Raw genomic sequence first — 27,666 nt, 5'->3', positions numbered from 1 at the left:
TTGGGTGTTCTCCACAGGACATTTATTTATTGTATTTTTTTTTTGTCTTCCAAATTTCAATATATATGTATTTATTTTTCACAGCGTAGTCGCTCCCAATTCTGTCTTTACGGGGTCCCCACCCCTTGCAGCATAACCCAGGCCTGCTGAGGAAGAGAGGAGGAGGAGGAACGGGCAGCATACTGTATGCCCCAATCGATCATATCTGCTTTCAGACATTGGGTACGAAGGCCCACCTTTTGGGGCCAAACTCTCCCCTTTCAAATTCCTTACTCTTGCAGTGAATTGGGGAAAGGCTGGATCCCAAAGAGCTGGACAGCAGCAGTGACACCTGCTGCTCAGCTAGAGAATTGCAGTCCCTTCCCCTTTCCCATAAACATACACATTTCTTCACCTTATATACGGAAGAGGATGTATCAGGGACCCCCACTATCACTATAACCCCCTGGAAAGGAGTTAACTCAAGCTTCATATCCCACCTCGAGCCTCTTCCCCAGCAGGTCACACTTCAGGCCCCCCATTTTGAGTGCCGCCGCCACCTTTAACAATCCTTGGCAAATGGGGTGGAATAGGGAAGGACATCAGCCTCCAAACCGCCAGGCTCCCTTGTCCCTCCTTGTCGGGAGCAAGGACGGCCTCAGACCTCTGTCTCCATCCCTATTCCAACCCCACAAAAATGCATAACTAATCTCCCGCGCCATGTTTGTAACTGTTGCCAGCGAGAGACACCCAGTGCCCTGTTTTCCCTCCAAACTGGCATGGGTGTCTCTCCAATCTTCTTTTTGTCACGATGCCACATTACGCCTGCCGGGGTTCTTCTTGGAATTCCTTGGCCTCAAGAGAGCAATCGGTACAGAGAGAGAGCTGACAAGGGAGAACCGTTTCCCTCCCTCCTTGGGAGAGAAAGGGGAAAGACTGGGAAAGGAAGGGAGAAGGGTTCGAGGCAGGGGAAGAGATGTACCAAAAATAATGTTAAAAGTCACAAGTCGCTGACATTATAAACAGGCCACGAAAGATGGCAGTTTGTGCTAGACAAGGGAGTCGGAAGGTCTCACTCGGCACGATATCACAAATACTACGTTTGCAAAGTTGAACCGGCTGGTTTGGGGCAAGGATAGAAAAGTAAGAGTACAGAAGAAGGGGTCTGCTCCCCCAAACAAATGTACACCAGACTCAAATCTTCCCATCCACGCAGATAAACATCTTCTACCCCCACCCCTTCCTTGCCTGCAGTTCGATTCAGAAGTTAAGAGAGCAGACACGACAATCATTATTTTACTACAGGGTACAGAAAGAGAGACAAGGATACAATGCACTCATCTAAATGTAGCCCCCAGGGCCAGGGGAGAAATAAAGTTTTGTTTAGCCCTGTAGATTTAAGAGTAAGGCTCCCCCCCCCACCCCAAGGTAACCCCTCCTCGTCCAATTCCTGTATTATATGACGTCCCATCTGGAGAAGTCAATACTCTGATTTCTCCCATCACTTCTGAAAGAAACCAAAGACTTCATTCCCCTCTTTCTTGCCCCCTTGACATGCATTCGTGCACACACATCCACACTCCAATTCCCTACACATAGGCAGTGATCGCAAGAAGTTAATCAGGAAGTTATTCTGGGAAGAGGAAACAACTGTCCCTTTTCCCATTCTAGAAAGAACGTTGTCGCCTCCTTTACAGAAGAGGTGTGGAATGTAACATATATTGTTTATTACCTTGTTGCGCGTTTGGTTTAAATAAAAAAGAGGCAGTTTCTCTATAGGACTATACTAATGGCAAGAAAATCAGCTGTCACCACCTTGTTCAGAGGAAGGCAAGGAGAGGAATTCCTGTTGCAGGAATTTCATACAACGTCACCATATCCGAAGGGGTTTTAGAAGGTGTTCGGTGGGTGACTTTTAAGAAGACACAGCACACGGAACAACTCCAGGAATGTTGCAGAAGATTAGAAAGGTTTTTGACTTCGCTTCCTTCCCTGCACCGAAGGAGGAAGGGGTTGAGATCAAGGAAGAGAGGGCAAAGAAACTCAGGACACTGAAGCCTACAGTCAAAAGTCACAGGCAGCAAAGATCAGGTGCTTCCAAAAAGGTGTCTTACCATTTCTGGAAGAGTAGGGGATGGGCAGATGGGTCTACAATTCAAGAGAGAGCACTGTTCACCATCAGTATTCAGGTGATAATTTTGGGGAAAGAAGTGAACTACAGTTTTATTATGCTCTAAAGCAGATGAAAAGCCTTCTCTCCATCCCAACCGCCATTGCTTTGGCTGCAGAGGGAGAGAAGAGCTGGCAGTATCTGCAGGATTTAATGCCTTCACCCATCACTGTGTCCTGACTTATTTAGATTTTAAGCCTGAGGGCAGGGAACTGTCAGAGTAACAATTTGCAAACTGTTCTGAGATCCCTTGTGGCTGAAGAGCAGGGTATAAATGCTCTAAATGAATAAAATAAAAAAGGGGCGGGGGAGTGTTTAAGAGCCCATTTAACAGGGAGAGGAATTTAGGGTCACAGGGAATTATTGGTCCTTGAAGATTTGAGTTAGAAGTCAAGACAATGAAAAAAAAACCACTGTCAGAGAAAGAGAGACGCTAGGGGTTGGCAGAAGAGGGTACAGGGATTCCATGACACATGGAAAGTCTAGTAATAAATCTACAAACAGACAAAATATATTATATTATATATTATATATATATGTATAAATAACAAATCAGGCTATTTACAGGACACCCACACGCAATGCACACGCACGCACACACACAAGGGAGGGGGGAACTGGGCAGGAATGGTAAAGGGGGGGGGTGAGGAGGGGCTGGAAGATATGGCTGAGATCTAGAGGAGGGGGGGGGGGAATGCTTCGCCCCTCTTGCCTCTCCCGGCCGCTGCTCTTGGATGGGAAATGGCTCCAGGTATCCGACTAGGTGCTGAAGTAAACTGCAAAGAGCAGGGAAAGAGAAAAGGAGAAAAGGACAGTCAGCAACTTCAGGAAGGTCCAGTGATCTTTGGAGAATGTCACTTGGAAGCAATGGCAAGGGATTGACAGCAGCCCTGCCCTAGTTTTATTGTGTTGTGGCGTATTGTTTTTATTGTTTACTGTTATTGCTTAACAATTTGATTTGCTTTATAATGTTATGTGTATTGTTATGCTGTTGTTTTATCGAGGCCTTGGCCTTTGTAAGCCGCATCGAGTCCTTCGGGAGATGTTAGCGGGGTACAAATAAAGATAATAATAATAATAATAATAATAATAATAATAATAATAATAATAGGAGGGAGTTCAATGGAAACAAGTCCTTTCGTCTGTAGAAAAAGCCTCCCACTGCATTTGCTGCTTTGAGTGTTTCTGAAACAGCATAGCAGGGTATTAACTGCTTTAAAAGGGAGAGAAATAAAACGGGAGTTTTCACCACCCCCCCCCCCCCCGGAATCTCATTGTAGCCTGTGTCACTCACCAATGATAACGATCAAGACAATGGCGCATATCACTCCAAGAATTATCATCATCTGAAATTGAAGGGAAGAAAATAGGAAAGCCTTGAGAGCAGGAACTGGTACCAACAGTAATATAATTTAATTAATCAATGGTATCAACCATACAAAGGATAGAATCTATACTCAATAAAACTTATTTTAAGAGACAAACTGGGGCTTAACTTTGCTTTGAAGGAATGATCTCAGCGACGGAAACCTCTAACCTTTTTGAACTTCCTATTATTTAGCCAGCAATTGAGAATCTGCACTTTGATTATGTTTTAGAGGTTGTCTCTTCATCGTTCTTTTACATCAGGGGTCCTCAAACTTTTCAAACAGAGGGCCAGGTCACAGACCCTCAAACTGTTGGAGGGCCAGATTATAATTTGAAAAAAAAAAAGAATGAATTTCTATGCACACTGTACATATCATATTTGTAGTGCCAAAAACACTTAAAAATAATACAATAATTAAAATGAAGAAAAATTTCAAGGGATATAAAATTATTAGTATTTCAATGGGAAGTGTGGGCCTACTTTTGGCTGATGAGATAGGATTGTTGTTGTTGTGTACTTTCAAGTCATTTCAGACTTAGTTTGACCCTGAGCGAGGGCCGGGTAAATGACCTTGGAGAGCAGCATTCGGCCCCCGGGCCTTAGTTTGAGGACCCGTGTTTTACATTTTTCCAAGGATGAACTTGAAATTAAATCTAGACTCCAGTGCTGAGCATTCTGCAATCATTTGGGCACAACAAGGAAGTAATGGGGGGCAAGGACTTCTGACAGCGAACTATATTAAGCAGGTTTGTGTGAATACTGTTGAATTCCACATTACCTTTAGGTTCTTCCACCAGTATTTGCGTTTGAGCTTGGCTGCACTCGTTTCAAACTGGGATGCTCCAGCCTGCAGGGCGTCAGCACGATCATCCAGTTCAGAGAGTTTCTGATCCCTTTCCAGCACCTTGTCCACATTGACTCGCATAATATCCACTACCTGGAGAGGGAAAGCTCAGGTGAAGAACATGCAACATGCCCAGTGCCACCCAGTGTGTTTCCATGGGTGAGTGGGGTTTCAAATCCTGGTCACCAGAGTCAGAGTCCAACACTTAAACCGCTATGTTGCATTCCCATATGTAGAAAGCTTCCCTTGTTTCTCATCACAACACAAAGCTCTCCTCATACATTCTGACATATCCCAAGGTCTTCACTCTTGCAGCACAGCCATTGTCTGCACTATTCCTCTTTCAAAAGCAAAACTTGACAATGTTCCTCTCCTGTCTGTCTGGAAATCACTGAGTATTTCCTAAGGGCCACAGTCATGCCTTTCTGCTTTCCTTTAGTCAAAGTTTTCCTCAAAACCTATTTTGTTAACTCTTTGGCACCAACTGTTAAATGTCAAACAAAAGGTGAAGCAGAATGGTTCCCTGTAATCCAAGAAAGTAAGACTGACTATAGAGATACACATTGCAAGGAATGGATTTGGGTGGCATTTCCTAACAAGCAAGAGCTGTAAAGTTGTAGATGATGGTGTGCTTTGGGACAAGGTGTTCTACACTAGCATCACTGAAGGAAGGTTTACATCTTTCTACACTGAACGAAGGAATTAGACTATGGTAGAATTGGGCACAAGATGGTCCACAAGCAATATGAAGTCAGTAAAGCCCCTGACTAATAAACAAACAAACAAACAAACAAACAGTTTGGGAGGAATTTCTGCTTCAAAGTCACACAGAAAGTACCCAAAATGTGAAAATATCCAAAATATCCCCATTCCACCTCCTCATGTGACCCAGAATCCCACCCTTTTCCAAATAGCAGCAGCCCAAGTTCAAGATTTTATGCACTCAACCAGTAGAGAGGGGAATAGGGTTGCATCTCAATGAATGAAACATGTATCCTACAGAAAGTCCCAAGTTCAATTCCTGGCTTCTCCAAATGAAAATATCTGATACTATTCAGGAGTTGCAGGGAGCAGCTGATAATCAAACCAGACAATAGTGGGCCAGATTATACGCTGGCCTGACTTGGTATAATGCAGTCATGAGTGGGACCAGTGAAAGAGTTTGCAGTGTCATTTACTGATCATCAGTAATCACTCTCGTGCCCCTATCTCTATAATTCAAGATAAAAAGTGCAGCTTTATGGGTAGATGACTTGCTTTGGGACCAGGTTCAACTAACCTGGTATCTCCAGTTAAGAAGGGTTGCAGAACAAACAAGGTAAGAAACCTGAAGATCCCCTCCCAACGTAAGGAAAAACTAAAGGAGTTTCCTAACATCATCACCAATGTTTTAGAATCTAAGCCAACTTTGTAACAAGATGAGAAGAGTCCTGCTGAATCAAACTGAAGACCTATAAACAGCTCAGTATCCTGTTTCCAATGGGGCCCAAATGCCTAGTCGGATCTTGGGAGGCTAAGCTTGGTCTGCTCTTTTAGCACTTGGTGCTAAAAGACAGTGCTGTAGGCTAGATTTCAGAGAAAGAAACTATCAAAACTACCTATGAGCATTCTTTGCTTAAGAAAGCCTTGTGAAAAATCCATGGCATTACCATAAGACTTGAAGATATATATTCTGTTTCTAGCACTGATCCATTATTGATTAAATTTATACCCCATCTTTCTCCTGGGTTGAGATCAAGAGTGATGGGATTGACAATTCAATATCTCTTTAGGGTGCCAGGGTGACAATCTAGATCAGGCATGGGCAAACTTTGGCCCTCCATGTGTTTTAGACTTCCTACCGGCTGTTAAGAATGGTGGGAGTTGAAGTCCAAAACACCTAGAGGGCCAAAGTTTGCCCAGACCTGATCTAGACTATGATTGGCACCCACTTCTCTGCCTTCCCACAGGTAAATGCAACCATCCCTCACCTCATCGACTTGAGCCTGTGTTTGCTGGAGTCTTCTGTTACTGGTGAGGTTGGGGGGTGGAGGAGGAGGGCCAACCCCCTCTCCTCCGGCAGCAGGGGGTGCAGCAGCAGGAGCCGACCTGAAAGGGGGAAAGAAAGAGAAAAGGATGATTTTCCCAATCACTTATAGAATAAAATAGAATTTCCCATGTTACACTTTATAGTTCCTCTTACAAAGCTCTGTACACTGTACGGAAAAGAAGCATGTTGATAAACCCAAAAAATCACAATGACCAAAGCAGGAGTGTTCAAAAGTATTGTAGCTAGGAGCTACACCTTTCAAATCTCTTTATATTGGAGAACGGAGGCAGAGAAACAGTCCTAGGCTACATTTCTTCCTGTTTTATAAATAGAATAGTTGGGCAATATTAATACAATTCCAGCATGTTCAGTTAAACCCAAAATGAGTGTTTTCTATATCCACCAGTAAAGTCAATATACTATGTGGGATAAGAGTGAGCTTTCTCAGGAAACTTCTTCTTCTTCTTGGAAGCTTCTTCTCGGAAGCTTGACTGGTACCAACACTTGTTCCATGTATTTATCTATTAAAACATTACACCCATATATTCACAGATCTCGGACAGGCTTACAATAAACTTAATTTAAAAAATAACAATACAGGCAGTTGCTGAGTTACAAATTACAACCGACTTTATAATTAAGAACGAGAGTAAGACAAGAGGAAGTGAGGGAAATCTACCTCTAGGAGGGGAAATTCACTCCTTAAAGAATTATTAGGGGGAAAAGGTGTCTCAACGGAAGCTTTATCACCAATATTTGTTTCCACAGCAATACACATTTTTCAAAATCCAATCATCATAGGGACAGAAAGCAATGGTTTGAGTGTTGGACTAGGAATCTGGGAGCCCAAGGTTCAAATTGGCACTCAAGTAATAGAAATCAATTGTATGACTTTGAGCAAACCACACACTCTCAGCCTCAGAGGAAGGCAGTGGCATAGGAGAGGGGCTTGTTTCTGGTGGCATCCAATTGTATAATAACCTCCTTTTGGAGACCCAACCAGCACTAGCACTGGGATCATTTTGATGCCAAGTCAAAACCTGTATGTATATTTGGCTGTAGTTACACTGAAAAATGTACCTGTTCCAACCTACATACAAATTTAACTTAAGAACAGACAGAATCAATCTTGAATGTAACTTGGGGACTGTGTATACCTGGATTTCACTGATAATCTACTTACGGTAATATGTTTTTAATCTTATACATTTACAGGCAAATCTATATCGAACTTTGGATAGCATAGGGAAGGGTTAACACCCAGCAGTGTTTGTTTTGCTGTCTGCACTCCTATTCAGAAGGTTTTTTGGCCATCTCTTATGAATGATATGTACAATGAAAGAAAAATTGAACAATGGCTCCTTTTACAAGAAATCACATTTTGTGCATCAACTACAATACCACAATCCTTATATAACAAATTATTTTTTAAAAGGCAACATTTTACATGTCCTTTCGCCTTCCCCTCTTCAGGGGGTCTTGCTGAGAAGCACAGGGGAGCAGAGCTATAAATACAGTGGAGGCGTATGATACAGAGCAGAGCAATAAGAAGGCGGAGATTAAGAGCAAGGACTCTATATTTAATCCCTGGAAAGTGAGACCTGGACAGACTTACACAAACCAAGATTAGCCACAAAACTACCAAGGCCACGCTCTGCAGACATTGGGCAGCTGAAGGCTGGCACTCTGGAGAAACACCAGATGACAACTCCCATAATTCCCAAGACACAGCAGCTCCTATTGGGGAAAGTGCAGTTTGGATTAAACCTGACTTGCAGTTTGTAAAAAAGAATTTGGTTGGCTGGAATTCCAAAATCCTTCAGCCTACGGAAACTAAAATGTCACTGGATGTGAATTACTATGTATTCTGGTCTCATTTGCACACAAAAAATAACAACACATCATGTTCTAAATAGACACCCATCAAAGATAAACAAAAAAGCTGGGATTCTGGGAGCAGCCCATCTAATTAACTTTTCCAGATGAATATAAGAATGTGACCCCAAAAGTATCCCCACTTTCCAATCTGAGAAAGCTAGACTGACAAAACAGAGGCCCTTCCGCACTACCCTGTTTATAGCACTATGATTCCACTACTACAATGGTTACATTATCTAGGGATTTGGAGTTTGGGAGCCAATAGAGCTGTTTGGCTGAGAACTCTAAATACTCCTTCCTAAACTGCACATCCCAATATAGGATGGAGGGATGGGAGTTAAAGTATCTTAGCACTAGGATTTAAACAAAGCAGAAGAAGCCCAGGACAGGAAAATGCTTCAAATTCCAAAATGGCAACATAAATTCTTATTCCCTAGCACACACATATATATTAGCCTGTTTTTAAATATATATATATACACAGGAACGCAGTTTGGTGAAATAATCATGTAATTTGAAGGGCAAAATTTCCCCTCTTCAAAATTTTAATTTCTCATTTAAAAGTGTAATTTCACTGCTACACTTTCCTGAATTTTTTTGTCCTGATACATTTTGTAACTAAAAAGAAATCCACTGAAAGATAGGAATAAAATATTACAATTTGGTTCTGTGCCTTGTCAGAAGATGGGTCAAGTCAGCAGAAATGTCATTTAGATTTTTTAAAGATCTATAAACAAAACTATGGAAACAAATACCGAAATTTCCCAACACGATTGCCCTTTGGAGGAGCCAATAGACAATTCAGAAGAAGATGGGTGAATGACATATTTATAAGACAGAATTTGAAATTTGCCTCCCCAAAAGCCACATTCTGAGAGGTTCCTATTCTCTGCCTTTGCCTCCTTTAACAAAGACAGTCACACTTTGCAGGGATGGAGGAGAGTGATGTCAGATGAGATCATCCATGGGAGAGCAAAAGCTGTGAGCCAAACAGAAATGAGAAGGGCTTGCAGGGAATGGCACGGAATGAATGAGACAGGTTTTTATAAAAGAAATGTTTTAAAAAGGAAAATCAAGACCAAGGATTGCAGTTTGGAGGTTAAGGGAAAGAGAAAGAAATACTAAGACAATGCTTTTTGCTGACCTTTTTTCTTCTACTGCTGCCTCTCCCATCCAAAAACCAGCCAAAACATGTCCAAATTACTACTAAATATGCTTAAGATGCTGCTTTTTAATTACAGTATTCAGTTAAAAGACCTGGTAGTGGCACCCATTATGCCTAGAGCAATTGCTGTTGCTATTATTTGCCATCAAGTTGGGTGACTTTTGAATGAAAGATGTCTGAGCTTCAGTTATCAACGACAACGCCTTAAATCAAATAATAGTTTTCTAAGATCTACAGAGATACTTGCAGGAACACCTCAGCAAGCAAGAGTCCAAAAGTGGCAGGAGAAAGCCTGGAACCTCAAGCCATGGCTGATACCAAATGAGAGATACCCCCCTGGGCCCACCTAAGATTGGGCGACTTGGAAGGCGCTGAACAGACTGAGCTCTGACACCATGAAATGCAGAGCCAACCTTAAGAAATGGGGCCACAAAGTGGAGCCCACAACATGCAAGTGTGGAGAAAATGCAGCCTGCGCCCTGCCACATGCACAATGGAGGACCTCCTTATAGCAACACCAGAGGCCCTCCAAGTGGCTGGTTACTGATCAAAGGACATTTAATATAATTCCAAGTTTTTAAACTTCTGTGTTTTTTAAATACATTACAACTGTACCCTTGGTTCGCTTCTGATACGATAAATAAATATGTTATCAACTGCAAACTCAGAGCTGTGTCTTCCTTGGTGGAATCAATTCACTTTCCCTACTGCCTACCAATTTCCCCAAATGTTTAATAATAGTATATCAGTGTTAATTAATGAAAATCCTATAACTGAAAGCAACCCAAGAAAGCTTTCATGTCTTGAAAACTCAGAGAGCCGCCAAGGACTTTATCCATCTGTAATGTGGTCTCTTCCTTTTTCATTGCTTTCTAATCTCATCAGTCATTTTTAAGGAGTCCTGCCATCTTATAATGCATCCAAAATGCAACAGGTTCCATTTATTAAATTAGGCCTCTAGGCACAATTCTTGATTTGTCCTCAGACCTTTGTTTGCGTCTTTAGCAGTCTGTGGTATTTAAAAAACTCTCCTCTAAGACCACTTTTCAAATGAATTGATTTTTTTCCCTCATTAGATCTCTTTACTGTTCAGCTTTCATAACTATAAACAGAAATTGGAAATACGATGATGATTCTGACTTTGGTATTTAGTTATATATTTGGCACAACAATAAGGATGTTATTAGAACAGAACTAATGCTCTTATATGGCACTCTGAACAGCACAAGAACACTAATCTCAGTGTTCAAATAACATCCTCGCTGTTTTGCCAAGGGGGATGTGTGACACAGAGAGTGCCTCCACATAAGCCAACACCTGAGCTTCCTACCCTACCCATGTATAGTATGCTCATTTTCATCGATTTAAAGGTAAGGATGAAAGATGTGTAGTCACATTAACCAATGTGGGATTGCAACCTCTACTGTCCCCCATCCCTGGTCTTAAAAAAAATTGCAACCCAATAATTTGGTTTTAAAACTTGGATTTAAAATGTCTAAATTTTATGGCTGAGACTCAGGCAGTTAACTCATGACTGTAGCCAGGAATTCACACAATGAAATTATCTAATATGTTATAAACAAGTTATGTATTTGTGTCTGGATTCCTCAGGCTCTTCCATCTCAGGAAGCTGATATCCATTAAAGACAGTGAGAAGTTCTTCATGTGCTCAAGTTTCTCCATCTCTATTGTGCTATCTTTTCTGTTTGAATGTTAACATCAGTCGCAAGACTGAGGCAAGATTTGCGAAGAATATGATAGTCATGGCTTAGCAGCTTCATGACACATGATCCAGGGAATGGTCTGCTAATCGAACAAGAAAGCAAACAAGGCTGTATCCAAAAGATTATGACTCAATGTCAGGTAGCAACTCCAGCACATGTTGTCTAGAATTTTGAGGAGACATTATGTTAGGTTATGCCACTGGTTTTACTTTTCATATACTTGCATAAGGAGAGATCCAGCATCCTCTTATGCAAGCAGTTCATGCTTTGTCCAGAGCGTAATTGGTCAACTTGAAGACTAGTCTGTGGATTCAGCTCTAGCCACTTCTCATTCATCAACAACAGTCACAGGAATGGCCACTGAACAGCCTCAAGAGGGCATTGTAAAATGGCTACTGCATAAATATGCCTACAAAGCTTTACAGTTCACCAACACTGAAGATGATTTTGGCTTGGATCCTTCCAAAACATTGCTACCCCCTATTTACTTTGAAAAAACAAATAGCACTTTACAAAACACACACACACAAAACTAGTGGCCTTTCTGGCAGGTGCCCTGCTGCCACCCCCCCCCCCCCAAAAGATCCCTACCCCAGAAAAAAAAACCCTAGCATGATTTTTCACAATTTTTGTGGATGTTTGAAATATAAGCCCTACTTCAAAAATAAGTCATAGTTACAGTTCATTAAAAAGTCACTTTGGAAAAATAAGACATCCCCTGAAAAAAAGGCTATAGTGCATCTTTTGGAGAGAAAAATAAATATAAGACCTTGTCTTATTTTGGGGGAAGCAGGGTGTTTACAAGAACCCCTTTTTTAAGAAGCGAGACAGCATCACATTTAACCCAGATAAAGCAAACCTGGCTGAGACTATTTCCTAAATATCTACCATAGAGCAGTTCTGAAATCGTGCTGCCACCCAACTAAATATGATTGTATAGATTTCTATGGTGCTGGCAGACTGGTAAACAGAAAGCTCAGGTTGCAAGGAATCACAGATTAAGGTAAAGAAAGAAGCTGTAATACCTCTTAGTGCTTCTAGTAAGTGAGGACCACCCATCAAAGTTTGCTTTTGTTTGCTTCAAATTTTGCTTTCCTGTTTTATGCTAGAAAGAAGTGGCCCTACAAAGTGTAAGACAGTGTTTCTCAACCTGGGGGTCAGGACCCCTGAGGGGGTCGCAGAGGGGTCGCCAAAGACCATAAGAAAACACAGTATTTTCTGATGGTCATGGGGATTCCATGTGGGAAGTTTGAGCCAATTCTATTGTTGGTGGAGTTCAGAATGTTCTTTGATTGTAATGAACTATAAATCCCAGCAACTACAACTCCCAAATGTCAAGATTTATTTTCCCCGGACTCCATCAGTGTTCACATTTGGGCATATTGAGTATTCATGCCAAGTTTGGTTCAGATCCACCATTGCATGAGTCCACAGTGCTCTCTGGATATAGGTGAACTACAACTCCCAAACTCAAGGTCAATGCCCATCAAACCCTTCCAATGTTTTCCATTGGCCATGGGAGCCAAGTTTGGTTCAAATCCATCGCTGGTGGAGTTTGGAATGCTCTTTGATTATAAGTGAACTATACATCCTAGCAACTACAACTCCCAAATTACAAAATCAATCCTCGCCCAACCCCACTAGCATTCACATTTGGGTGTATTGGGTATTTGTGCCCAGTTTGGTCCAGTGAATGAAAATGCATCCTGCATATCAGATATTTACATTATGATTTATAACAGTAGTAAAATGACTGTTATGAAGTAGCAATGAAAACAATATTGCTATGGTTGGGGGTCACCATAACATGGGGGATTGTATTAAGGGGTCACGCCATTAGGAAGGTTGAGAACCACTGGTGTAAGACATTTACTGCCTGTTTAGAGAAATGCATGCAATTCCATGTTACCAAGTCCTCACAATTAGGGAGAAAATACAGGATAATATGTTTGGTCACACCTACCAGTATTCACTTCTTTCAAAAAGAAGTATTTTGAATATGAATATTCTGTTCATTTAAAATTTATGTCTTCGAAAATTCCTTGACTTCACATTAAAGAACTAGAAGCCAAAGTTAAATTTCCTGCCGACTTCTGCCCCCTTTTCCTCGTGCCATTCTATTATTCAGAAGAGAGGAGCAAATGTCATCCAACATATCTGCCTAGTTAGGTGTCCAAGCAACACATGAGACTCAACATGGTATATATTATTACAGACAGAAGGAGACAAATGCAGCCATGGCCATTGTGTAGTTTTCAGCCCATACATCTGTAGGAAGGTGTCAATCTCTAGAGCAGTGGTTCTCAGCCCGGGGACCCCAGATGTTTTTGGCCTTCAACTCCCAGAAATCCTAACAGCTGGTAAACTGGCTGGGATTTCTGGGAGTTGTAGGTCAAAAACATCTGGGGACCCCAAGCTGAGAACCACTGATCTAGAGTATGGATTTACAATAGCTAGCTCCCTTTTAGCTCACAGGAACAACTGTGTTTTTATTATTATTACTAGCTGGAGAAGAAATAAAAAAAGAGGCCATATTTCTGCACCCCAGCATTCCAGCCTTTTGCCTGGAGAATGTCAGTGATTTGCTTTGTAGCACCTCTTGATGAACAAAGATCAAGGAGAAGATGATGAGGGAAAACTTCTCAAACCCACCAAGATCTTATCAGAACAGAGCAGGGCTTAAGCTATCTGATGCAGAGGACTGGCAATCTCACCCCATTCCACCCCACTGTATCAGCGATCAATGTCATATATGTGCCCAGCTACTACAATTGTTTCTCCAGGGACAGAGAACTGATGTCTCAGGGACCAACACTAATCCATAGGTAGCTCTATGATAGGCAACAGTGAACTTGGTAGAACTTGTCCTGGTTCATAATGTAGCTTAAGACCAGAAATGTTAATTTATTGGACCACTTATTTCAGCATCTAGAGACCATGCTGGCTGAATGATTCTATATGGCTCCCAGTCCAAAATAGCAACTTTTACAAGCTCTCCAGGGGAAACCCCCCATTCATCTTGATAAGAAATATACTAGATGTGGCAGGACCAAAATCCTCTTAAAACCAACTACTGATAAACACAAGTATTCCTGCCTCAGTCGAGAGTTCGGGATTCCCAAACGAAGGCCCACAGGCCAGATGGAGCCCTCCAAGGTCATTTATCCGGCCACAGTCGTTAGACTTAGGGTTATCATCAGTCTGAAATGACCTAAAGGCACACAAGAAGAACAACACTAATTAACTTGACCCTCTCATCGGCCAAAAGCAAGCCCACACTTCCCATTGAAATACTGGTAAGTTCGTGTTGGTTAAAATCGTTCCTCATTTAAAGCACTGTGTTGCTCTTTCATGCTTTTGCACTACAAATAAGATTATGTGTAGTGTGCAAGAGAATTTGTTCATGTTTTTTTCAAGTTATAGTCCAGACCAACAGTCTGAGGGACCGTGAACCATCCCTCTGCTTTAGAAGTTTGAGGATCCCTGATATAAATGTATCACACTGTATGATTTTAGGAAATGCATCATTTTGGGAAAGGAAAGACAAGCAAGGGCTGGTATTCAATAGCTTTCCTATGGCAAGCAACATCATCTCCCAGACAAACCAAAATTCATGTGAGTTAACTTCCAGAGATATTGCTGTCCTTCTGTCTCAGTATTAAAGAAGTAAAAAATATTTCACCACAAACTTCCATGAATTCCACACTCCAATCCAGACCAGAAAGCTTAATGCCGAAACAAACTGCTCAGTCTTAAAAGGTGTCACACAGATTCCATCCATTATCAGGTGATAACTCGTCAGGGTTATCTGCAAGGCCGAGAGATCTCTCAAACACAGCTTCACACCACAAAAAGAACGTGACTTGAATCATCTTCTGCCCATCCCTTTGTTCAGGAAAAGGCAAGGTCACAGAAAGGCATGGGAGGAGGAACAGAGAGGAAGGGCCTAGAGCTTTATTTGTTTACCAACTGCTTTAGAACAAAAGACTGTGTTTGTTTTAGGCCTTATCTGCTGCCCCCTCAATTGTGTAGATTATACTGTTTGCTGTTTTATACAATTAAAGATATGTCATTCACAGCCTTGGAAACTACTACTCCTGACTGCTTTCAATAGCAGGCCAGGTGATACAAATTCTTGGGGACTAATCACTTTGGCAAGCTCATTTGCCAGGCTTTTATGGGGAACAGTAAGTAGAAGAATAACTCAGTTTATATTCAATACTTCTGTTTAGATTTAATTCTCTTCTCAGAACTGCCCAAGAAGTACAGCTATCGTTCATGTTCCTTTTCCAAATGACTTACTGGCTAAAAGAAATCAATCTGTTTCCAAGAAATAATGGGGTTAATAAACTGAAAGGCAAGGGAAGAAATCAAAGGACTCTACTGAAGACAGAGGGAATTATTTGATTCATGGACTAAACTGCTTTTCTTTATTTAATCCAACACAATCCATACATACGCCAAGGAAATCCCTAAGCTAATTCAACTACTAAGACTGGGAAAATATTCTGAATTCCTAGCATCAGAAACGTCAGCATTCTCTGGTTGCTATGACTTCAGCACTTTTGGTTTATTTTTATTTTTTTAAAAACATGATGACTTTCTGCTGCAAGGACAGAGCAGCCATTTTAGACTGGCAATGTGATTACTTCCCTCGATCCAGACACTATACTCCTACCGATGCAGCTTAGAATTACATTGGCTTTTTTAGATGCTGCATCACACTTTTGATTCATGGTCAGTATATGGTCTACTATGGCTACTAAATCCTTTTTACAGAAAACAAGCAAATGTTCAGGAAGGGAATGTACAATTGTACAACAGGACTTTACTTGGATACCAAAATCTGTGGACGCTCAAGTACAATTATATACAATGGCCCAGTAAAATTATCTCTCTTATATAAATGCCAAAAATAAGGTTTATTTATTTATTTATTTATTTGTTAGGGAGGAGGAGTATTTTCAAACCATGAACTGTTGAATCAATGGACACAGTCAACAGGATGTGCAGAAGATAGAAAAGGGAAAGGGATGAAAAACACATAGCTAAAATACCCCTTAGTATCCCTTAGTATCAACTGGGGTTTGGATCACCTGTGGATGCCTAAAGTCCCTATATACAATAGTATAGCAAAATGGTATCCCTTACATAAAATAGCAAAGCCAAGATAGCTTCTTGGTCTTTAAACTATGGGTCATTCCATTCAAATACTATACCAACCTTCTCCAAATTCACATTCTTCAGAAAATGGATTACAATTCATATCATCCCTACCCAGCTTTGTCAGTGGGGGTGGGGTGGAGAAGATTGGGCTTGTAGTTCAATACATCTGAAAAGTACCCAGCTCAAGAAGATGTCTCCAGGACAAATAATAATACTGGGATAATATTCAAATCAAGCAGGGAAAGCAGATCAATAGGTATGTTTTTAAAAAGTAGATCATAGTAAGCTTATAAGCCAAACTGGGTTAAGTAGTGGAAAGCAGATGGATTTTTATAGATAAAGTATCTCATACATTTTGGAGGTGTGATATGTACAAATATTAGTTCAGAACAGATTACACAAACAAAATTATTAAACATATTTTTAAAATCAATATAAGCTTATTCTTGATTCCAACAGGAATTTGGCTGCTTCTTCCAATTTTCCTCACTGGATGAAGCAGCTGTTTTGCACGGCAAGGTCACAACAGTCCCACAATGAAGAGGAGGCACACTTCGCTCCAAGACATGGGATTTCTTCTTTTTATTAAAATTGAATATTTAAAATATTTATCTCCTGCTATCTAAACATTTCAAGCTGGTAAAGACAGCTAGCTAGATTTTGCCATGGTGCTATCTCAAAATTAGGAATCTTTCAAGAGTTAAAACAAAAACAAAAACCTCTCACTGATGCCCTATGGATTTTTCACCCTGAAAATAAACCATGAATAAACAATGCAACTGAGCATGTGCAGAGTACATTCTACATCCCACTAAGCACACTGTGGCATTTCTGTAAAGAGCAAAGCACTCACCCTCACTCATTTTTTCTGTTTAAAAAAAAAATCAAAAGTATTTCCAAAAGAACATCCCCTTGTGTACTCCTCTGCCTATCAGCTGTATTTCCCCCTTTATAAGATGCACCACTGTTTTCAACACCCTATATTCCCTTCCATCACTTTAACAATATTTTGGGGGTGGAAACTGTATTATAACATTTTCAAAGGACTTTAAGGGACACACATATATCTTGCCATCTGTCTGACAGCATATAAAATATATTTCCATTCAGGCAGGCCATATCAAGCAACTGCTTTGTTATAGATGAGAGATCTTAAACAGATGTGCTGTAGGAGTTTATAATATTTCCCTTCCTATTCATCATAAATACAGAATTTCAAATGGTTTTAATTAAATGGTAGTTTATCCACAGTTATATTTCATACCCTACTTTTCTGCCATATGAGAGCCAAAGCAGCAATTTATCAAGAATTGATTTAATCTGCATTATGTCTAAGAGCGCATCTACACTGTAATTTAATGGATCCTGGCACCACTTTGATAGCCGCGACTTGAAACTGTGGAATCCTGGGAGCTGTAGTCCGAAGAGGCACCAGATCTCTGGTAGAGAAAGAGGAAGACGTTGTGAAACTACAACTCCCAGGAGTCCACAGCATTAAGCCATGACAGTTAAAGTGGGGCCAAACTACAGCCATTCTACAGATGCATCCTTAAGTTACAAATAACCTTTTTTCATTACACAGAAGGTGGCTGTGAATCCCAGCCTTGGATGGAAAATGGGATATACATGAAATAAACATGAACCCAAGGCCAACATTCCTCTTTGTTCCTTCAATTCCTTTTCTCTCTGACTGATCTGCTCATACGTGTTTTTATTTTTCTCCTATTTGTTCCATAACTTCCCTATCTGTAAATGCAGCTTTGACTCCTTCCTCACCACCACACCCCACCATTTTCCATCCTCTTGTATTCCATTACATTTTCTCAATACAAGGACTCCTGAAAGGAGAGGAAATGGGAGGAAAACATCTCCATAACCCTCACTTACATCCATCACAGTATCTCCAGCTGGTCTCCCCCTCCCCCAAAGCTACCACTGACCATGATTCTCCTTCGATCACTCCCTTGGAGAAAAACAAAATACCCACAAAGGAGAACATTGCAAAGGTTGAATGGAAATCAAGGCTGTCACAGCGCCGGAGGAGAGAAAAACACAGATATTTTTAGCGTCATCCATCTGCCTGCCTGCTTGCGTGTTAGCAAAATCTAAAAATACTCCATGGGGGCAAAAAAGGGGGAAGCACATCCACCTTAAAAATGCCCCCCCCCCCTCCAAACCCTTTTTCAGACTCAATGGGGTTATCAAAAGAAAGGGGGGGGGAGATTGAAAGTAGACCTCCAAACATCTTTATCTTTGCTTTTCATGGCTTCTCTTTTGCAATATACCAGTCCAATTATCAGGATGTTTGACTTTCACAGCTGGAAGAGTGATGTCAACACCAGCACCCCCTCCTTTAAAAAAATGTCAAAATGGAGACATGGGGGATTTCTATCTTGATGGGTTTCCTTTCTCCCTTTTTTAAGCAGATGAGAGGAATCTGTGAAATCACCTTCCACACAGGTGTTTTTATGGACAGAAGGAGAAGAGATGTTGAAAAAAAGTATGTAAAAAAGGACCTTCTTTCATCCTGAAATTTGAAAAAGAAATGGCATACGGAAGGGACATATGCATTATTTCTTTTGTTGATTTGATTTATTTTGATTCCACCTTTCTTCTTCCAGATATAGGGAATCAAGGCAGCTAACAGCAAGCATGGCACAATATCAGTAATGCATTAAAATACACATATAAAAATAATAAAAGCTATCAAGTCATGTCATGAACATTTAAATAGTAAAATATATTTAAAACGAAAAGACTCTCATTGCTACATCATTGCTGAGTGAAGGATTGGGGGGGGGGGGGAGCATATAAAATGACCTCATTTATTCCTGATGGTGTTAAGGGAAATGCAACACTTGAAGGAGCTATGTCTTTTATTTCTCACTGTTTACAATATTTGCGACTATTTCCCAGGGAAGGAATTAGAGAAATGCAGTCTCTGAATGAGCCCGTTTGTTTCTAGTTCACATTTTTCTACATTTTCCCAGGCGAAGCAAGGAAAAAAAACAACACAACCTTCCAAATGAGCAGTTTCACATTTTTTTCCGGGCAAGAAATGCAATGTCTGAATGAATGGTTTGTTTCCTTTTCACAGTTCTTGTACATTTTTCTAAGCAAATAAAGGAAGAAAAAAGTAATGATAGGAAACAGATGATATCCCCTTCCCATTAGGATGTTGTGATCATATTTGATTTAACGAAAGAGGAAGTCTTCATTTATGAGAGAGATCATATTTAATCTGGAGAAGGATGGGGGTTATAATTCAATAATTCTCTTTGCTTTTTATCATATTTAATTTGGAGAAGGAAAGGTCTTAAGTCAAGAATGCCCTTTCCTTTTTAATAGGAAAAATCATGCCTTCATGCACAAATCCCCTTCACTTTTAAAAGGGAAAACCATATTTATTTGGTAAAAGGAGCCTTCATGCAAGAATCCCCCTCACTGTTAAGAGGAAAATCATATTTATTTGGGGAAAGGAGGAGGCTTTATGGGAAAATGCACTTTTTAAGAGAATAAACATATTTATTTGGGGAAAAGAGCCTTCATTCAAAAATCCCCATTGCTTTCAAAAGAAAAAAAATCATTATTTGGGGAAAAGAGGAGCCTTCATGGAAGAATCAATTTTTCAAGAAGAAAAACATTTATTTGGGGACGTAAGTCTTCATGCAAGAATCCCCTTCTAAAGAGGAAACTAATATTTGTTTGGAAACAGGAGCATTCAAGAATCCCCTTTGCATTTAAAGAGAAACATCATATTTATTTGGGGACAGGAGCCTTCATGCAAGAATCCCCTTTGCTTTTAAGAGAGAAAAAATCATATTTATTTGGGGAAAGGAGGAACCTTCAGGCAAGAATCCCCCTGTCAAGAGAAAAATCATATTTATTTGGAGTAAAGAGGAGCCTTCATGCAAAAATCCCCTTTTCAAGAGAAAAATTGTATTTATTTGGTGACAGGAGCCTTCATTCAAAAATCTCCTTCGCTTTTAAAGAGAAACATCATATGTATTTGGGAACAGGACCCTTCAAGAGAAAAATCATTATTTATTTGGCAAAAGGAGCCTTTGTGCTAGAATCCCCTTTGCTTATAAGACAAAAAAAAATCATATTTATTTGGGGGAAGGAGGATCCTTCATGGAAGAATCCAGTTTTTAAGAGGAAAATAATATTTATTTATTTGGGGACATGTGGAGTCTTCATTCAAAAATCCCCTATTCAAGAGAAAAATCATATTTATTTTGAGAAATGGGGAGCCTTCATGCAAGAATCCCCTTTGCTATTAAAGATAAACATCATATTTATTTGGGGACAGGAGCCTTCAAGAGAAAAATCATATTTATTTGAGGAAAGGAGGAGGCTTCATGCAAGAATCCCCTTTTAAAGAGGAAAACCATATTTATTTGGGAACAGCAGCCTTCATTCAAGACTCCCCTTCACTTTTAAAGAGAAACCCCATATTTATTTGGGGACTGGAGCCTTCAAGAGAAAAAAATCATATTCATTTGGCAAAGGGAATCTTCATGCAAGAATCCCCTTTGCTTTTAAGAGAGAAAACAATCATATTTATTTGGGAGAAGGAGGATCCTACATGCAATAATCTCTTTTTCAAGAGAAAAAAAAATCATATTTATTTTGAGAAAAGAGGAGCCTTCATGCAAGAATCCCCTTTTAAAGAGGAAAATTGTATTATTTGGTGACAAGAGCCTTCATTCAAGAATCCCCTTCACTTTTAAAGAGAAACACCATATTTATTTGGAGACAGGAGCCTTCAAGAGAGAGAAAAATCATATTTATTTGGCAAAGGGAACCTTCATGCAAGAATCCCCTTTACTTTTAAGAGGAAAAAAATCATATTTATTTGGGGGAAGGAGAGTCCTACATGTCAGAATCCCCTTTTCAAGAGAAAACTCATATTTATTTTGAGAAAAGAGGAGCTTTCATGCAATAATCCCCTTTTCAAGAAAAAATCATATTTATTTGGGGGAAGGAGAGTCCTACATGTCAGAATCCCCTTTTCAAGAGAAAAATCATATTTATTTTGAGAAAAGAGGAGCCTTCACGCAAGAATCTCGTTTTCAAGAAAAAAAATCATATTTATTTAGGGGAAGGAGAGTCCTACATGTCAGAATCCCCTTTTCAAGAGAAAAAAAATCGTATTTATTTTGAGAAAAGATGAGCCTTCATGCAAGAATCCCCTTTTCAAAAGAAAAATCATATTCATTTTGAGAAAAGAGTAGCCTTCATGTAATAATCTCCTTTTCAAGAGAAAAATCATATTTATTTGGGGGAAGGAGGGTCCTACATGCAAGAATCCATATTTATTTGGGGGAAAGAGAGTCCTACATGCCGGAATCCCCTTTTCAAGAGAAAAATCATATTTATTTTGAGAAAAGAGGAGCCTTCGTGCAAGAATCTCCTTTTCGAGAGAAAAATCATATTTATTTTGAGAAATGAAGAGCCTTCATGTAATAATCTCCTTTTTGAGAGAATAATCGTATTTGTTTTGAGAAAAGAGGACCCTACAAGCAAGAATCCCTTTTTCAAGTGGAAAATCATATTTATTTTGGGAAAAGAGGAGCCTTCATGCAAGAATCCCCTTTTCAAGAGAAAAATCATACTTATTTTGAGATATATATATATATATATGGAAAATTATATTTATTTTGAGAAAAAGAGGAGCCTTCGTACAAGAATCCCCTTTTCAAGAGAAAAATCATATTTATTTGGGGAAAGGAGAGTCCTACATGCCAGAATCCCCTTTTCAAGAGAAAAATCATATTTATCTCCTTTTCAAGAAAAAAAATCATATTTATTTGGGGGGAAGGAGGGTCCTACATGCAAGAATCTCCTTTTCAAAAGAAAAATCATATTTATTTGGGGAGAAGGAGGGTCCTACATGCAAGAATCTCCTTTTAAAAGAGAAAAATCATATTTCTTTTGAGAAAATGTATATATATTATATTTATTTGGTGACAGGAGCCTTCATTCAAGAATAAAGAGGAAAATCCTATTTACTTGGGGAAAGGAGCCCCCTCCTCTTGGAAAGAGAGGAGCCATGTTGAATCTGGAGAAGGAGGAGGAGGAGGAGGGAGATGCTATGAACGTGTGGAAGGCACGGGTCTTCACTCAATACCCGCTTTTGGGGTCCAAGAAGGCGCCCAATGGAGGACAGATATCTCTATACTAGGCATGGGCGAACTTGGGCCCTCCCTCCAGGTGTTTGGGGCTTCCATTTCCACCATTCCTAACAGCCTCAGGCCCTTTCCTTTCCCCCCTCAGCCGCTTAAGCGGGGGAAAGGAAAGGGCCTGAGGCTGTTAGGAATGGTGGAAATGGAAGCCCCAAACACCTGGAGGGCCCAAGCTCGCCCATGCCCGGCCTACCCCCTTCTTGGTGGTCTTTCACGCTGTGTTTCCCCCTTAACTTACATCTCGGGAGGCGCGAGGTGGGGCTCGAGGCGGTGCGGGGCTGTCGGCTGGGCTCTGGCTGCCTGACTGCCTGCCTGCCTGGTTGCGGCTCTCCTTGGCTTTGAGGCAGCAAGATGGCGGCGGGGCTGGCTCTACATCCGGGCACTCCGGGAGGGAGGGGGGGAAATTGAGGAGGAGGAGGAGGGAGAAAACAGCTGAGGGAAAAGGAAGGCCTGAAAAGGCCTCGGCCGCCATCTTGGCTCATCTCTCCCATTGCTTCATTCTCACTGTTGTTCATGATTATTTCTGTTTCAAATGGATATGTCTGCCTCATCTTTCCTTTGCCTCTTTCCCCACATTTTAAGGCACAGAAGAATGAGGCAACATTGGAAGGGAAAGGGATTTTGAAAAGCACACAAAAGATGGAGGACTTGGCTTCTTATGTCCCTCTCAGAGCTTTTGTTTTCATAGAATCGAGATTGCAGGAAAAACACACAATCCAATCATCCCTGACAGATGGCCACCCTGCCTCGATTTCGAAGTTTCCAAGGACTCAGCTTCCACTACACTCCGAGGCAGAGAGTTTCCAAGGACTCAGCTTCCACTACACTCCGAGGCAGAGAGTTCCACTGTTGGACAGCTCTTCATACTCTCACCCCTGACAGATGGCCACCCAGTCTCAGTTTCGAAGTTTCCAAGGACTCGGCTTCCACTACACTCCGAGGCAGAGAGTTTCCAAGGACCCAGCTTCCACTACACTCCGAGGCAGAGAGTTTCCAAGGACTCAGCTTCCACTACACTCCCAAGGAAGAGAGTTTCCAAGGACTCGGCTTCCACTACACTCCAAGACAGAGAATTTCCAAGGACTCGGCTTCCACTACACTCCGAGGTAGAGAGTTTCCAAGGACTCAGCTTCCACTACACTCCGAGGAAGATTGTTTCCAGGGACTCAGCTTCCACTACACTCTGAGGCAGGGAGTTTCCAAGGACTCAGTTTCCACTACACTCCAAGGCAGAGAGTTTCCAAGGACCCAGCTTCCACTACACTCCGAGGCAGAGAGTTTCCAAGGACTCAGCTTCCACTACACTCCGAGGAAGAGAGTTTCCAAGGACTCAGCTTCCACTACACTCTGAGGCAGGGAGTTTCCAAGGACTCAGTTTCCACTACACTCCGAGGCTGAGAGTTTCCAAGGACTCAGCTTCCACTACGCTCCGAGGCAGACAGTTTCCAAGGACTCATCTTCCACTACACTCCAAGGAAGAGAGTTCCCAAGGACTCAGCTTCCACTACACTCCGAGGCAGTTTCCAAGGACTCAGCTTCCACTACACTCCGAGGCAGTTTCCAAGGACTCAGCTTCCACTACACTCCGAGGCAGAGAGTTTCCAAGGACTCAGCTTCCACTGCACTCCGAGGCAGAGAGTTTCCAAGGACTCAGCTTCCACTACACTCCGAGGCAGAGAGTTTCCAAGGACTCAGCTTCCACTACACTCCGAGGCAGTTTCCAAGGACTCAGCTTCCACTACACTCCGAGGCAGAGAGTTTCCAAGGATTCAGCTTCCACTACACTCCGAGGCAGAGAGTTCCACTGTTGAACAGCTCTTCATATTCTCACCCCTGACAGATGGCCACCCAGTTTTGGTTTTGAAGTTTCCAAGGACCGAGCTTCCACTACACTCCGAGGCAGAGAGTTCCACTGTTGGACAGCTCTTCATACTCTTATGCCTCTTTCAGAGCTTTTGTTTTCATACAGTCGTAGAGTTGGAAGACATTCCTATGGGCCATCTAGTCCAAAAATCCCTGCCATGCAGGAAGAGCACACAATCCAATCACCCCTGACAGATGGTCACCCAGTTTTGAAGTTTCCAAGGACTCAGCTTCCACTACACTCTGAGGCAGAGAGTTCCACTGTTGGACAGCATTTAATACTCTTATGCGTATTTCAGAGCTTTTGTTTTCATAGAACCATAAGAGTTGGAAGAGACCCCCATGGGCCATCTAGTCCAAAAACCCCTGCCATGCAGGAAAAACACACAATCCAATCACCCCTGACAGATGGTCACCCAGTCTTGGTTTTGAAGTTTCCAAGGACTCAGCTTCACTACACTCTGAGGCAGAGAGTTCCACTGTTGGACAGCATTTAATACTCTTATGCCTCTTTCAGAGCTTTTGTTTTCATAGAACCATAAGAGTTGGAAGAGACCCCCATGGGCCATCTAGTCCAAAAACCCCTGCCATGCAGGAAAAACACACAATCCAATCACCCTTGACAGATGGTCACCCAGTTTTGGTTTTGAAGTTTCCAAGGACTCAGCTTCTACTACACTCCAAGGCAGAGAGTTCCACTGTTGGACAGCTCTTCATACTCTTCTGCCTCTTTCAGAGCTTTTGTTTCCTATGGCCATCTAGTCCAACCCCCTGCCATGCAGGAAAAACACACAATCCAATCACACCTGACAGATGGACACCCAGTCTTGGTTTCAAAGTTTCCAAGGACTGAGCTTCCACTACACTCCGAGGCAGAGAGTTCCACTGTTTAACAGCTCTTCTTACACACAGGAATTCCTTCCTAATGGTCTGGTAGAATCTCTTTTCCTGTAATTTGAACCCATGGCTCCATTGAGTCCTAGGTTCCAGGGCAGCAGAAAACAAGCCTGCTCCCTCTTCATTCACATAGCCTTGGTTTTGAAGTTTCCAAGGACCGAGCTTCCACTACACTCCAAGGCAGAGAGTTCCACTGCTGAACAGCTCTTCTTACACACAGGAAGTCCTTCCTAATGGTCTGGTAGAATCTCTTTTCCTGTAATTTGAACCCATGGCTCCATTGAGTCCTAGGTTCCAGGGCAGCAGAAAATAAGCCTGCTCCCTCTTCATTCACACAGCCTCTGTTTCAACGTTTCCAAGGACCAAGCTTCCACTACACTCCGAGGCAAGGAATTCCACTGTTGAACTGCTGTTCTTAAACACAGGAAGTCCTTCCTAATGCTCAAGTAGAATCTCTTTTCCTGTAATTTGAACCCATGGCTCCATTGAGTCCTAGTTTCCAGCGGTGCAGAAAACAATCCTGCCCCCTCTTCATTCACACAGCCTCTGTTTCGAAGTTTCCAAGGACTGAGCTTCCACTACACTCCGAGGCAGAGAGTTCCACTGTTGAACAGCTCTTCTCTCACACACAGGAAGTCCTTCCTTATGTTCAAGTAGAATCTCTTTCCCTGTAATTTGAACCCATGGCTCCATCGAGTCCTGGTTTCCAGGGTAGGAGAAAACAAGCCTGCTCCCTATTCGTTCACCCAGCCTCTTTCAAAGTTTCCAAGGACTGAGCTTCCACCACACTCTGAGGCAGAGAGTTTCACTGTTGAACGGCTCTTCTTACACACAGGAAGTCCTTCCTAATGTTCAGTAGAATCTCATTTCCTGTAATTTTAACCAATGGCTCCATTGAGTCCTAGTTTACAGGGCAGCAGAAAATAATAAGAAAACAATCCCGCTCCCTCTTCATTATGGGATCCCTTTAAATGGGGGGAAGAGGGAGAAAAATAAATCACAAACACACAAAAGATGGGAAACTTGGCTTCTCTGCTTTACTGTTATAATTATTTATTATTTATCGTGTCAGAAGCAAATTGAGAATACAGTTATAATGTATTTTTAAAAATACAATGTTAAAAACTTGACATTATATTAGATGTCCATTAACCAGAAGTTGGACATATGGAGTGCCTCTAGTGTCACTGTGAGAAGGTCCTCCATTGTGCGTGTGGCAGGGCTCACTGCATTGTAGTTGGTGGTCTGTGGTTTGCTCCAGGTTTTAACCTGCCACTTTTGGACTCTTTGAGCCCTGTGGAGCCCTATTCTTGATCTGCATCTTCTCCCACAGTGAGGGCATCGGTTTCAAGGTGGAAGGCGGTCCCGGTCAGGGTTCGCTTGATGCGCCTTCCTCTTGGCATTTTTCTCTCTTTCACCCTCCATTAATGCCTCTTCGAATTCTGCAGCACTGCTGGTCACAGCTGACCTCCAGCTGGAGCACTCAAGGGCCAAGGCTTCCCAGTTCTCAGTGTCTATGCCAGAGTTTTTAAGGTTGGCTTTGAGCCCATCTATAAATTTCTTTTCCTGCCCACCAACACTCCATTTTCCATTCTTGAGTTCGGAGTAGAGCAACTGCTTTGGAAGACGATGGTCAGGCATCTGGACGACGTGGTCGGTCCAGCAGAGTTGATGGCAGAGGACCATTGCTCCAATGCTGGTGGTCTTTAGTTCTTCTGGCACGCTGACATTTGTCTGCTTATCTTCCCAAGAGATTTGCAGAATTTTCCGGAGGCAGTGCGGATGGAATCATTCCAGGAGTTGCATGTGATGTCTGTAGACAGTCCACGTCTCGCAGGCGTATAGCAGGGTTGGGAGGACAATAACTTTATAAAGAAGTGCTTTGGTATCCCTACGGATGTCCCGGTCCTCAAACACTGTCTGCTTCATTCGGAAAAATGCTGCACTCGCAGAGCTCGGGCGGTGTTGTATTTCAGTGTCAATGTTTACTTTTGTGGAGAGGTGGCTTCCAAGGTAACAGAAATGATCAACATTTTCTAATGTTACACCATTAAGCTGTATTTCTGGCATTGGGAAGGGACTGGCTGGTGACTGCTGGAAGAGCACTTTGGTTTTCTCGATGTTCAATGGCAGGCCGAGCTTCTCGTATGCTTCTTCAAAGGTGTTTAGAGTGGCTTGTAGATCTTCTGGATGCGCACAGACAACATTGTCATCAGCATACTGGAGTTCTATTACAGATGTTGTTGTAACCTTGGTTTTAGCTTTCAGACTGCTGAGGTTAAATAGCTTGCCATCTGTTTGATTGATGATTTCCACTCCGGTGGGAAACTTCCCTTCAACAAGATGAAGTCTAAGATGAACCTGAAGCCTAACCCTGCCAAGATACAAGTGTGT

General features: G+C 41.7%; 1 protein-coding gene across 1 annotated transcript; it reads right to left on the bottom strand.

The window, feature by feature from the left end:
- VAMP2 (vesicle associated membrane protein 2) lies at window positions 1–22,877 on the bottom strand. The gene is made up of 5 exons (XM_060779943.2): window positions 22,751–22,877; window positions 6,333–6,450; window positions 4,297–4,455; window positions 3,444–3,495; window positions 1–2,925 (listed from the first exon to the last, which is right to left on the bottom strand). Coding segments are annotated over exons 1-5 (348 nt in total). The 5' UTR covers window positions 22,753–22,877; the 3' UTR covers window positions 1–2,908.
- Between the last annotated feature and the right edge of the window lie 4,789 nt (window positions 22,878–27,666).

This window comes from Anolis sagrei, chromosome 6, assembly GCF_037176765.1.
Source record: "Anolis sagrei isolate rAnoSag1 chromosome 6, rAnoSag1.mat, whole genome shotgun sequence".
In the NCBI taxonomy this organism is placed as follows: Eukaryota; Metazoa; Chordata; class Lepidosauria; order Squamata; family Dactyloidae; genus Anolis; species Anolis sagrei.
This window is presented reverse-complemented; position numbering and strand designations above follow the sequence as displayed.

Coding starts and splice junctions, on each gene's coding strand:
- VAMP2 (XM_060779943.2), bottom strand. Junction 4,456..6,332: donor CACAGGCTCAAGTCGATGAG/GTGAGGGATGGT, acceptor TTCCCTCTCCAG/GTAGTGGATATTATGCGAGT. Junction 3,496..4,296: donor ACTGGTGGAAGAACCTAAAG/GTAATGTGGAAT, acceptor CTTCAATTTCAG/ATGATGATAATTCTTGGAGT.